Raw genomic sequence first — 11211 nt, 5'->3', positions numbered from 1 at the left:
GGGGGACAAGCCATGTCTGTTGGAATTCAATGGAATTAAGTTAACGACAGTTAGTGAGTGACATCTTGTGTTTGCACATGGTATTACATTTAATGACTTGACACAATTATGCTTCTTTTTTAAATCTCTTAAATGAATGTACAGTAATGCATATTTTATATACAAAATATAGTAAATTGATTCTCCATGATCATATATATACAGTATATAAACATGTATTAAACACAGGCAAAAAAAGAAGTTCATGTTCTAGTCTTTTTTCTTTCAAACAAAGCCAGATAGTGAGTCAAATGTAGAATGCTACAATTGTTTGCACATGCTAGTGATAAACAAAAATTAAAATACAAAGTGTCAGAATTCATAAAATGTAATATATAGAAAATAAATTAGTGTGATAGACTACACTTCTCCACTCCTGACAGTCACAAACTGTAAACAATAAAAATGAACATGACAAATCACATTTGGCCTTTCCTTTTGATGCTTATCAATCTTGATATTTCTGTAAACAAAACAGAATCAGGATTAGTAAAATGTTTTATAGAAATAACAGACACAAAGATCGTTCTATGTATCTATGAGGAGCATTCTTTAAATATCTTCTAGGTCATCAACATACAGCATAAAGACTAAGGTTGCCAGTGGTAGATGAATGAACCTTTCTTTATATGTCAAACAAACCCCATGCATGTCTATAATGGGCAAACATCCTGCAAAAATAGTAGACCTACAAGCAGACCTTGTATTGTGAGCTTGTAGATCAGGCCCTGAAAGCCCTGTGACATGGCCTGACTTCCCTGTGACAGGGCTTGTACCATGGTAACATTGACAGGGCCACGGCAGCCCTGTGTCTTAACATTAGGCCTAGACTTTCATTGTCATATCAATGCACTGGCTATGACCTCTCACCTCCATCTGATGGTAAATCCAACCCAGGAAATAGGTCATGTTGCCATAGACCCCTGGTTTGTTTCTCTGAGTACACTGCTCTCCCCAGCTAGTGTCCCCTACCAGCCACCATACACCATCCATCTCTGACACCAAAGGGCCACCGCTGTCACCCTGAAAATGACATAGAGAAACTTCTGTTCATTATTGACCTACTATACTGTACACACACACACACACACACGCACACACACACAACACACACACACACACACACACACACACACACACACACACACACACACACACACACACACACACACACACACACACACACACACACACACACACGCTCACACACACCTCATAGTCAGAGACATGGACACAGAGACAGAGACAGACAGACAGACAGACAGACAGACAGACAGACAGACAGACAGACAGACAGACAGACAGACAGACAGACAGACAGACAGACAGACAGACTCACATTACTGCAAGTACATTTACACCCATACAGACAAATACTGTACATAAAGATTAAACATTATAACAGGTATAAGACCCATACAAACATGCTCCAACACAACGTGCATGAATATTAAATATAGACAGAATGATTAAATCAACCTTTAAGTTCTGCTTCTATCTAACTGCCTTATCTTTTGGTTATTTATGGTGAGTTTGGTAAGTTGGCTCTATTTGGACAGAGACTGAGAACTCCTTTAACAACAAGAACCTTAGCGTCCCTTGTGGGTTCGAAGATTCTGTGAAAATAGCTGATCTACAAGCCCACAACGTGTTGTTTTACATGAAAAGGAGGGGGCCTAGTATAGACCCCAAGTGTACTCCGGCCAGCGAAGTATATAGGGTTAAGTGGTGGCTAGCCCATGCTCAGAGGTAATGGTACTGCCATCCTTGTCCAATCAGATGTTTTGTCACTGCTTCACTCACTAAGACATTGTTGAATGAATTGCATTTATGGCTAATTCTGCCACGCTCTAAGATCCTAATAACACTTTGGACTCATCCCTGAGCTGCTCCCTGATCTGTGTCTCACATTCCCTTGCTGCACTGTCTCGCCAACACCAGGGGGAATATGCTAATGGCTGGTAGTAGATACATTTGTTTCACTTTGGCTGCTGCACTCGGTTGCAAATGCAGAATTAAGAATGCACGCTTTCATGTATGTATCCCTCACATCCAGTGATGTTTTTTGTCTTCTTCCTTTTTTTCCTCAATATAATCATTTTGTCAATTCCCAACTTTCCCCACACAAGTTTAGGTAGGTGTAGACAAACATGTTTCTCCTCCGATACACATCAACAGCCCCTAATTCTCACCTGACAGTGAGGAGTTAAAACGGGAGGCCTAACTCATGTGGCGGAACAAACCATCTGACCTAGACTAGTTCTCTGTAGTGATTGAGATCCCCCTGCCCTGACAGCATCCCAACATGAACATTTGTTTTCATTGGAGCGCCTGCCAAGCCAGGTGTGCCAGAGGATTCAAAACCCCTAGTCTTGTCAGTGTTGTGCTGGAACTTTACCTACGTGCCACCCGGATGCCCCTGTGATGTGTCTTACCTGGCAGGAATCCACTCCACCCTCCATCTCTCCCGCACATATCATGTCCTGGGTGATCCTGCCGTTGTAAGATATGGAGCTGTTACAGACAGAGCTGTCTATCAGGGACACCTCAGCTTCCCTCAGGCCTGGGGAAGCATTACCTGTGAGGGAATGGAGAGATAACATTTAAATATACATTTGACAAACTTGGTGAAATATATTTCAACTACTTGGGCCAACACATCATGTGAAGTGGGACAGCCCCAAGTGGGATTAATTAAGTTGTTTGAATCGAAATAAATTACATGTACACTGTGATAAACTGAGTTTGTAACCAAAAATAAATGAAATATGATGGTTTTACCCCCATTGACTGTACTTACTGCCAAACCCTGATATCCAGCACTTCTGGGGAACAGTGATGTTTAGTCCAACATTGGGCAGGCACACAGGTCTTATGTCTGTAGATGCTACACAAACACAATGACGACTGCATCAGCTGTTAAATATACAATATATACTGTTCAATATATATATATATATATATATATACGGTATATATATATATATACACATACATACACACACACACACACACACACACACACACACACACACACACACACACACACACACACACACACACACACACACACACACACACACACAATACTAGAATTTCAGACCACTATGTGGCCTTCAAATCTAGTCCCATGTTGTGCTGATCAGAGCAATAGTCAGAGTTATGGCCATTTGAAGTGTTTGTTAAACACTACTGTAAAACTGCTGTAGTGCCCCGTACATGTGTGCAAGGTTTTCTGGTGTGACCTTTCTTATGCCAATCCGTTGATGGGGTGTTAGGGCCGATTCATTTAGAGACAAATTTATTTCGGTTCGGCTCTGTCCAAACTACAATAGGACGTCATGCAGAGGTTCGTGGGAGCGGGTACCGTGATTAATTTGGCTGTTCGGTGCCACCGAGATTTTGTGACTCCCCGAACTGAACCGAAATAAATTCGTCTTACCGTGCAGTTGGACAGACCTACCTAATAAAGTGGCCGTGAGTTTATATATACAGGATATGGGAGCAGGAGAAGTATTAGAATGATACATACATGTAAGGTCTAATGGGCTGGAGAGCCTCATCAGAGCAACGTCATTCATCATAGTAAGGCTGTTGAACCCCTCATGGACCAGGATGGAGCTCACTGAGCGACTGGGGCTAAACATGGTGCCCAGCTCATCTACTATCCCTGCATAGACCCTCCAGTCTTCAGGATTGGACATCCTAGAGGAAAGATGGAAGTTTACGTTAACTAGAGCCCTGGTTCCCAAGCACTGGGACACACCATTAACTTTTGTTTAATATGTTTTGTTTTTCATTATTATTATTTCGAGAGAAAAAAAACAAGTTCTAATCAGCAATTTTTGTCTTCATGTTTTTAAAAACAAAAAATGTTTCTGTAATTTCATAAATAAATAAAAGAAAAAACTAAGAAATTCCATAAATTATAACACAAATGTTTAAGAAGTAGTAAGAACATAGCCGATAGCTTTTTTCACTAGTTTGGGTCCCGGGGCAAATGTGTAATTTCTCCTTTGGGTCATGGGCTAAAAAGATTGGGAACCACTGAACTGGAGGATAATATTGTCCTACTGTGGGAAACAGCATCCATCTGGGATTCTACAGTAGGTATGTTATTCTGTAAGATCAAGCAGACCCACCCAGCCACACAGCGTGCTGCTGTAATGATCCATGAGGGGCTGACGATGGAACCTCCACATTTGTGTGAGCCCTCAACGCGCAGGCTGACCTGCCACGGCCACGCCCCCAGGACAGCAGCTCCGCCCCCGACGATTCTCTCAGAGGGTACCCTCCTCCCACAGTCTGAACCGAACACAACACTGCTGTTAGAGTGGACACTCAAACGCACACACACACATACATACATACATGCGTGCGCGCACACACACGCGCACACACACACACACACACACACACACACACACACACACACACACACACACTACAAGCAGGGAAAGAACTAACAGCTACTGTACAGTATGTCAACATGCAAGTGTAAAATGCAAAATGTTATGTATTATATAAACAAATATTTCGTTGTTGTCGTGTTGTCCAAAACCTTCCTTTTTTAAATTATTTTAAAAACGATTTAAGATAGTGAAAATAGCCGATCTACAAGCACACAACGCCTCGCATCGCGAGGCGTTGTGTGCTTGTAGATCTGCTATTTTCACTAGTTTTGTGCGACAGTCATGTATGATGAAGCAGGGCTTTACTTTACGAAAAAATAAGATACACATTTGAAACTTGGAGATACAAGGTTTCTGCCCGACAGTGACGATTTGTATAAACGCACTTCTCAAATGTTTTGATTAATCGCAAAATGTAATTATAGAATGATCACTAAGAAAGGAATCCATAGCTGCAGCCCTACTGAAAATCAACAGTTGAGAATTGCAATAAAAGGTTTTGAAAAGACATGATCGTGACATACCAATGCAACGCAATGTCACCACGTTGTCGTCTGGGCAAGTATTGCTGGGGATGGCAAACAAATGAAGTTGATGTTAAATAAATTAAGTTTTATCTAAATACTGTTGTTGTTTTTTAACCACTTGAACCCTAAGAGAAGGAACATTCGCCAAAAAATAGCAGATCTACAAGCTCACAAGGCACCACAATGCAAACTGTTGTGAGCTTGTAAAACAGCTATTTTTGGGAAAGAGATTTGGTGTAGTGAAAAAAGAGTGTTCCAATTACAGTTGCAAAAGTATAGTTGGTTTAAGTGGATAAGACAGAACAGAGCAGAATGTGAGACAGAAACATGGCCTACTGGATGTGTGGGACAAGTTCACAAACCTGTGGTCAAGTTGTTGCAGAATGGGTGTGTCCAGGTTGAACCCAGGTTTCACCGATAAAAATCCATTATTAGTGGCAGCCTGCTCTTGGCCCGATTTAAAATATGTGTCCCTGTCAAAGACAATCAACTAAAAGTAAACATCACTTTGTTCATACACGCATTCATCTATATATAATGTACACATGCTGTCAACCTATTGTGCATTTACAGGTACAGTATATAGTATTGTACCTTTATCCAAAGCGGGTGAATGTCATTACATTATTCACCCATTCACACAGAGATTCACACAACATCGGTGGTGGAAACCATGCAGTGCAAGGCACCAAGCTGCTCATGGAGAGCAGTTCAGGGGTTCAGTGTCTTGCTCAAGGACAATTTGACACTAACCCAGGGAGAGCTGGGAATCTAACCAGGAACCTTCCAATTCCAACCTCACAAATGGCCTTTCTGCCTACTGAGCCACTAAAATCTCTGTATTTTACAATCTCTCTATTTTATCCATACATAGATCAAATAAACATAAAGGACTACAGAACACAATTAACACAATCATCTTACATTCTAAGATTACAAATATTAGTAATACTAGTAGTCTGTTGTGATGCACAGTAATTCATTTGAATTATATTACAATTGAATTAAGCAATGATACAAGTAAAAATTAATGTCTTACTTGCTATAACCAATGTGCTGGCAACTTGCTTTCCCTTGCTGATCTGTCCAACCAGATGAACACACTGGCTTCCAGGACTGTCTTTTTGAAGAGTATATCTGGAGAAGGAAACTGGAGCCATACAATCTCACTACATGGAAACAACAAAAATAAAGAAAAATGCATGTGCCATTTTGTTTGAACTAGGAAAGACCATAACACAGCCTTAGTTAGTTTAAATAAGCTTTCAGTTAATAAATGTTCTGTCAGTCATTAAGACAACGCTCTGCATGTGATACTCTATTTTGTCTATAAGCATGTTCAAAGAACTGTGAGGGTTTATCAGAAAATAGAACAGGTCTGCCCCAACATAAAGCTTGATGAGTACTGTGATACACAATAATGACATAGCCTGATTTCAGACTCTACGCTGGGGCTTGAGTCTGAACTTGTCTCCATTCTATTTGATTGAAAAGGGGAGGGGATTTCAAATTTGAAATCCCCAATCACAAGAAGACTACACTTCCGTCGCATCCAGCCAATAGACCCTCCCACTCTCTGAGTGCTGCAAGCCTACTGTTAGACCCCCCCCCCCCCCCCCCTCTCTCTCTCTCTTGCTTTGAATTCATTGGTCGGTTGACTCGGTTCGCCAAGACACCGTATCAAGAGACGCGTCATATGACACATCCAGACCAAGAGATGCAGTTCACTCAGAGAGTGGGCGGGTCTATTGGCTGGAGCCAGGCTAATAATGACATACTGTAATGACATAATAATGTGACATAATTATGTTTTACTTTAGGCAAAGTGGACTTTCTGTGAAAAATCTAATGGTGTTTATTTTGGGGGGCGCTCTCCATTCCAACATGTCGCCACTCCAACATTGACTTCTTAATTTCGGAGTGGCAACACTTCCATAGAGGTTAGGGTTAGGTATAGGGTTGGTGTCAGAATGGAGACATGTCGTAATGGAGACATGTCAGAATGGAGACATGCAACCGTTTATTTCACAGGTACTGTACTACTTGGATCACCATTTTCCTATTGTCTTTCTAGGCTTTACTTATGACTATTCTTACTGTTGGACTAACTAGCAATGGACTACTGACATCTACTAATTCAAGCTCAACTACTGTGCAGCTCCTTGAATTACATTCTAGTATATATTTACAATTTAGGCATTTAGCAGACGCTCTTAAACAGAGCGACTTACAAATGCAAGATCAGAGTAAGCAACCATGAACCGTGGCATGAACAACAGGGTAAACAGTCACATAAGTAGAGTGCAAAGAGAACAATGTAGCACCTCAAATAAACTAGGACACCAGGTAAATGTTGAACCTATGCAAATAACATTCATTTGTTGTCAGTCAAGATACATTGGAGTGAGTTTATTCCACAGTTTGGGAAAGAGCTAGATCAAGGGTCTTCAACAGGGGGTAGATGAATATGAACTGATTCATGAGTTGAATAGTGAGGTACAGTAAATGTATGGACAGTATATGACCCTCCTTACAGCAGCTATGCTCGTCCTGTCCTCCTGGACAATCCTTGACCCCGTTACACCAGTCTGACTCCCACACACAGCTCCCATCACCACATGACACCCCGTGGACACAGCTAGACGATACTAGAAGACAAGAGGGACAAAGAGCTTTGTGTCTCCTTGACTTCAAAAACTAACAAGGAATCATAACTCCCATCTGATCAGTCAGTTGATGATTGCTGTCAGGCAGGAACCATATACCGTATTTCAACTTTTATTTTGTATTTTCATTAATTAATGCTATTGGTCATCTTTTAACCACTTAAGCCCTCTTATACTTTGTTGTATAATAGTGTCGCACAAAAGTGCAGAAACTAGGCACATTTTGTTTACACATTCTGCCTGTAATGACATGAAAATAGGATGACAGGTTGAAAGTGACATGTCTGTGGGTTTTATACATATTTAGCCAATGAAAAGTATTCACAAGGGCTTGTGACTGAATAATAACAACATTGGATCCAATGGACCAATTTCCCATTTCCTGAAAAGTAACAGTTTTGGAAATACAAGCCTTTTGCCCGACAGTGATGATATGGGAGGTATGTATTATGATAATAGCTGAAAAGTTTGTACATTAGAGACACATCAGAATATCAAATAAAAACTAGTAAATGACTGTACTTACAGTAATAGCCAAGGAGCACTCCAGCCACCAGCAGCAGTAGGAGGAGGCTGATTACAGCAGCCACAATGTATTTAATGCACTTCTGTCTTCTACCTAAGAGCCACAACATTGTGATTAGAACTTTCTCTGACTCCAAATTCAGCAATGTACTGTAATCGAGTGGAATCTAAACTTGATTCTGCACGTTTAGTTGATTAGAGATAAATAATTTGCACTAAGTTTTAGATTAGTCAGTGTATAGTACATACATTACATACACATACGTAAGAATGCAAGAAATTATGAACATAATCTTTTTGACCGGCTCACGTTTATGATTAATTTGAATTCAGTTTACACAGTAGCCTACATTTATTTGTACTTCTCTAAGCTAAAACAAGGCAAAAAGGTGGACTACTGTACCTTTGTGGTCAGGGATGGAGTGTGTGATTTCAGGGGGAGGCAGGGGATCGGGGTCCAGGGCCAGCTGGTGAACATACTGGGGCTGAGGCTCTGACGGGTTGAATGGAGGAGGTCTCCCCTCCATATCCTGAAGCCTCCCTTTGATGAAGTAAAGATCTGAGTCCAGGTACTGTTGACACATACACGTAAAATATATATAAAATACATAAAATAGAGAGAGAGAGAGAAAGAGAGAGAGAGAGAGAGAGAGAGAGAGAGAGAAAATGTGCAGTGCAGAAGTAAAAATCAAGTACTGATTTTTGTTCCTAGCATCAAGAGGATTCATGCCTTCAATTACATCAAATGATATTGAAAAGACACTTACTGGATTTGCTGTCATTTCCAGGTCAACACACAAAAAAAAAGTATGTTAAAAGTATGCCTGGTAAGTCACCCAAAAGAAAAACCTCTTGAAATTATCAATCTTTAGCAAACAAAGATTAATCTCATGTTCAAAGAAATATCAATATCCTTGATGAAAATTATCTCCTTACACAGATGTGTGACTTAATTATTAAAAGTTCTCAGTTTCACAAATAAAGCAAATTTTCTTCCAGAAATAAAGAAAAATCTTGTTCAAAACAAAACCACTAACACATCTTCCACAATGTGCTCCACTTGCATTCTGAGCAGACCAAATGGCCAATCCTGAATTATGTCATCACTTTGAAGTTTGCCGCCCCCTTTATTTATATTAGAACAGATTTGACAGAGAGCACACAACATTTAGAATGGTGGGAATTTTACAGAGTAGGTTATCTCGGCAGCGTCAACAGAGGTATTGTTGGTTCAGATACATGGCACAAGAAAGGCCAAATTTTGCATGACTAAGCACAACATGTCAGTCAGTCATTTTAGTCAATGGGTGACTTCACTTAAAGTAGAGCAAATGATAGAAATAAAGCTGAGAACCAGTATAACTTAACTGACATGTATGGAATAAAGAAAAGTTACAATATCAGTTAAATCTTTACTCTTTCATAAATTATAAACACATTAACCAAGCCAAATGAAAACTGAATTGAAACCTCCGCTTTATTACCGTAAAACAAATGTACAAGAGCATGTTTTCATTATACAATAGAATTACTTCATTACTCCTTTTTATTATACTATTATTTGTACTACCATTTATTTCTGAGAGGGTAAAAATAGTTTCCTGAACAATGCTTGTTTTTTCAATAGTTTTTTTTATTACTTATTACTTATTGAAGATTCACAGTACTATGCTGTATTAACCAGCTGCTAGGTGCTAACTGCTTATTTTACCTTACTGTTCGATAATCAGTGAAAAGTACTAGTATTTTCATGTAATATAAACAGCCAACAGCATTTGGCTTTGCACCCTGTTAAAGCTCTACATGAAAACATATACATGTAGCCGCTTGCAGGTCCGCAAGTGCATTTTCCTTTACAAAAACAACTTAACGAACATTTAGAAAAAGTGCTTTTCAGATAATTAACCACAATAAAAAAAAAAAAAAAAAAAAAGGTAATGAAATACATTCCTGTGGTTGTGTTTGAAAACAAAAACAACCAAAATGGTCAAAATACACTTTAATAAATTATAACATGGAGGGTTACACTCAGACATAAAAGCAAAAAGTTGTATTGTTCCATATGTCTCAAGATGACAGACCAGTGTCACACTGATGAAGGTGTCCATCAGTGTCACACTGATAAAGGCCCAACAGTGTCACACTGATGAAGGCCCTGTCATGGAGATTAGTTTAAAGTCCTTTCTTTCCGCATCAATCAGCACTTAATCCCATCATCTAGGTAGAATTTGAAGAACAGGGTGAACAGGGTTCATGTTCTTGAATATGACTACTTGAACCTATGGAAAACCTCTTCACTTGTGTTGTAATTCAGTCATAATCGTCACTCTGTTTTTAAAGATAATATCGCCCTTCTGGAGATATCCCAGTGTCCTCCTGATCATAAACCTTAGCTTTCATAGGCATTTGTCACGTCTTTAATGACAAAAATGTCATCCAAAATAGCGGTACAGATGAGATAGCTGCTAACAAGGAGGGACTTAGACTTTTATTTCTGAGAGCGACCCTCCACCTTATGAACAGTTTATTTGGACAACACACCAGAGTGGTCAGAGCGCGTCCTCACATTCTCATGGCCTTTGGCGTGGCTTCATTGAGTCATGGAACTGGCTGTAACTAAACTTCAGTTCAAGTAAGTGCCAAACTCACAACATTAGTTTGAACACTAACATTCATATTCTGTGGGGAAAACAGCCCAGGTTGTGAGCTTGTAGATAGTGGACTCAGGTGGTTAACGAAGGCACTCGGGTTCCTATCAGCAGCAGCTTGGCTGCGGGTATCTCCCTACACCCAGGCCTGCCATCCGGGGAACAGCCTGCTGAGGTTGTTGGGGTCCATGGCCTGTTGGATGAGCAGGTTGACCTGCCCCCCCACACTGAGCACCGTGCCCTCCTCCACCCCCTTCAGCTTCTCCTGCAGCCGCAGCAGCACCCGCTCTGCCACCTTGTTGAAGCTCTGGCTGTCACTGCTGGAAGACGACACACACATTAGAGAGGGTTTTAAAATCTGTGCGTGTTTCTACATACAGTGGTTCTCAAAGCG

The 11211-nt window shown here is 40.3% G+C and overlaps 2 protein-coding genes across 2 annotated transcripts in view; both read right to left on the bottom strand.

The window, feature by feature from the left end:
- Window positions 1-47: 47 nt before the first annotated feature.
- LOC308290484 (transmembrane protease serine 2-like) lies at window positions 48-9252 on the bottom strand. The gene is made up of 13 exons (XM_080732339.1): window positions 8937-9252; window positions 8573-8741; window positions 8171-8263; window positions 7513-7626; window positions 6018-6147; window positions 5341-5451; window positions 4976-5019; window positions 4182-4344; window positions 3572-3744; window positions 2840-2926; window positions 2475-2617; window positions 910-1062; window positions 48-502 (listed from the first exon to the last, which is right to left on the bottom strand). Exons 1-13 carry the CDS (start codon window positions 8949-8951, stop codon window positions 488-490), a joined length of 1410 nt encoding a protein of 469 aa, XP_080588465.1. The 5' UTR covers window positions 8952-9252; the 3' UTR covers window positions 48-487.
- Window positions 9253-9748: 496 nt separating this feature from the next.
- The window catches only part of atm (ATM serine/threonine kinase), a 49136-nt gene continuing 47673 nt past the window's right edge, over window positions 9749-11211 (bottom strand). Inside the window, exon 63 of the mRNA XM_080731614.1 lies at window positions 9749-11137. Coding sequence (XP_080587740.1) covers window positions 10954-11137 — 184 coding nt within the window. The 3' untranslated portion in view covers window positions 9749-10953. The remainder of the gene's footprint in view (window positions 11138-11211) is intronic.

This window comes from Nannobrachium achirus (genome assembly GCF_963921795.1).
Source record: "Nannobrachium achirus genome assembly, chromosome: 8".
Classification (NCBI taxonomy): domain Eukaryota; kingdom Metazoa; phylum Chordata; class Actinopteri; order Myctophiformes; family Myctophidae; genus Nannobrachium; species Nannobrachium achirus.
Note: the sequence above shows the minus strand (reverse complement) of the source record. Positions and strands in the feature narration are given on the sequence as shown.

Excerpts from the sequence above, each read along its gene's own strand:
- LOC308290484 (XM_080732339.1), bottom strand. Across the intron at positions 4,345-4,975 it reads GGTGACATTGCGTTGCATTG|ACTGTGGGAGGAGGGTACCC; the intron begins GTATGTCACGAT and ends TGTTCGGTTCAG. Across the intron at positions 2,927-3,571 it reads CAGCCCATTAGACCTTACAT|CATCTACAGACATAAGACCT; the intron begins GTATGTATCATT and ends GTGTTTGTGTAG.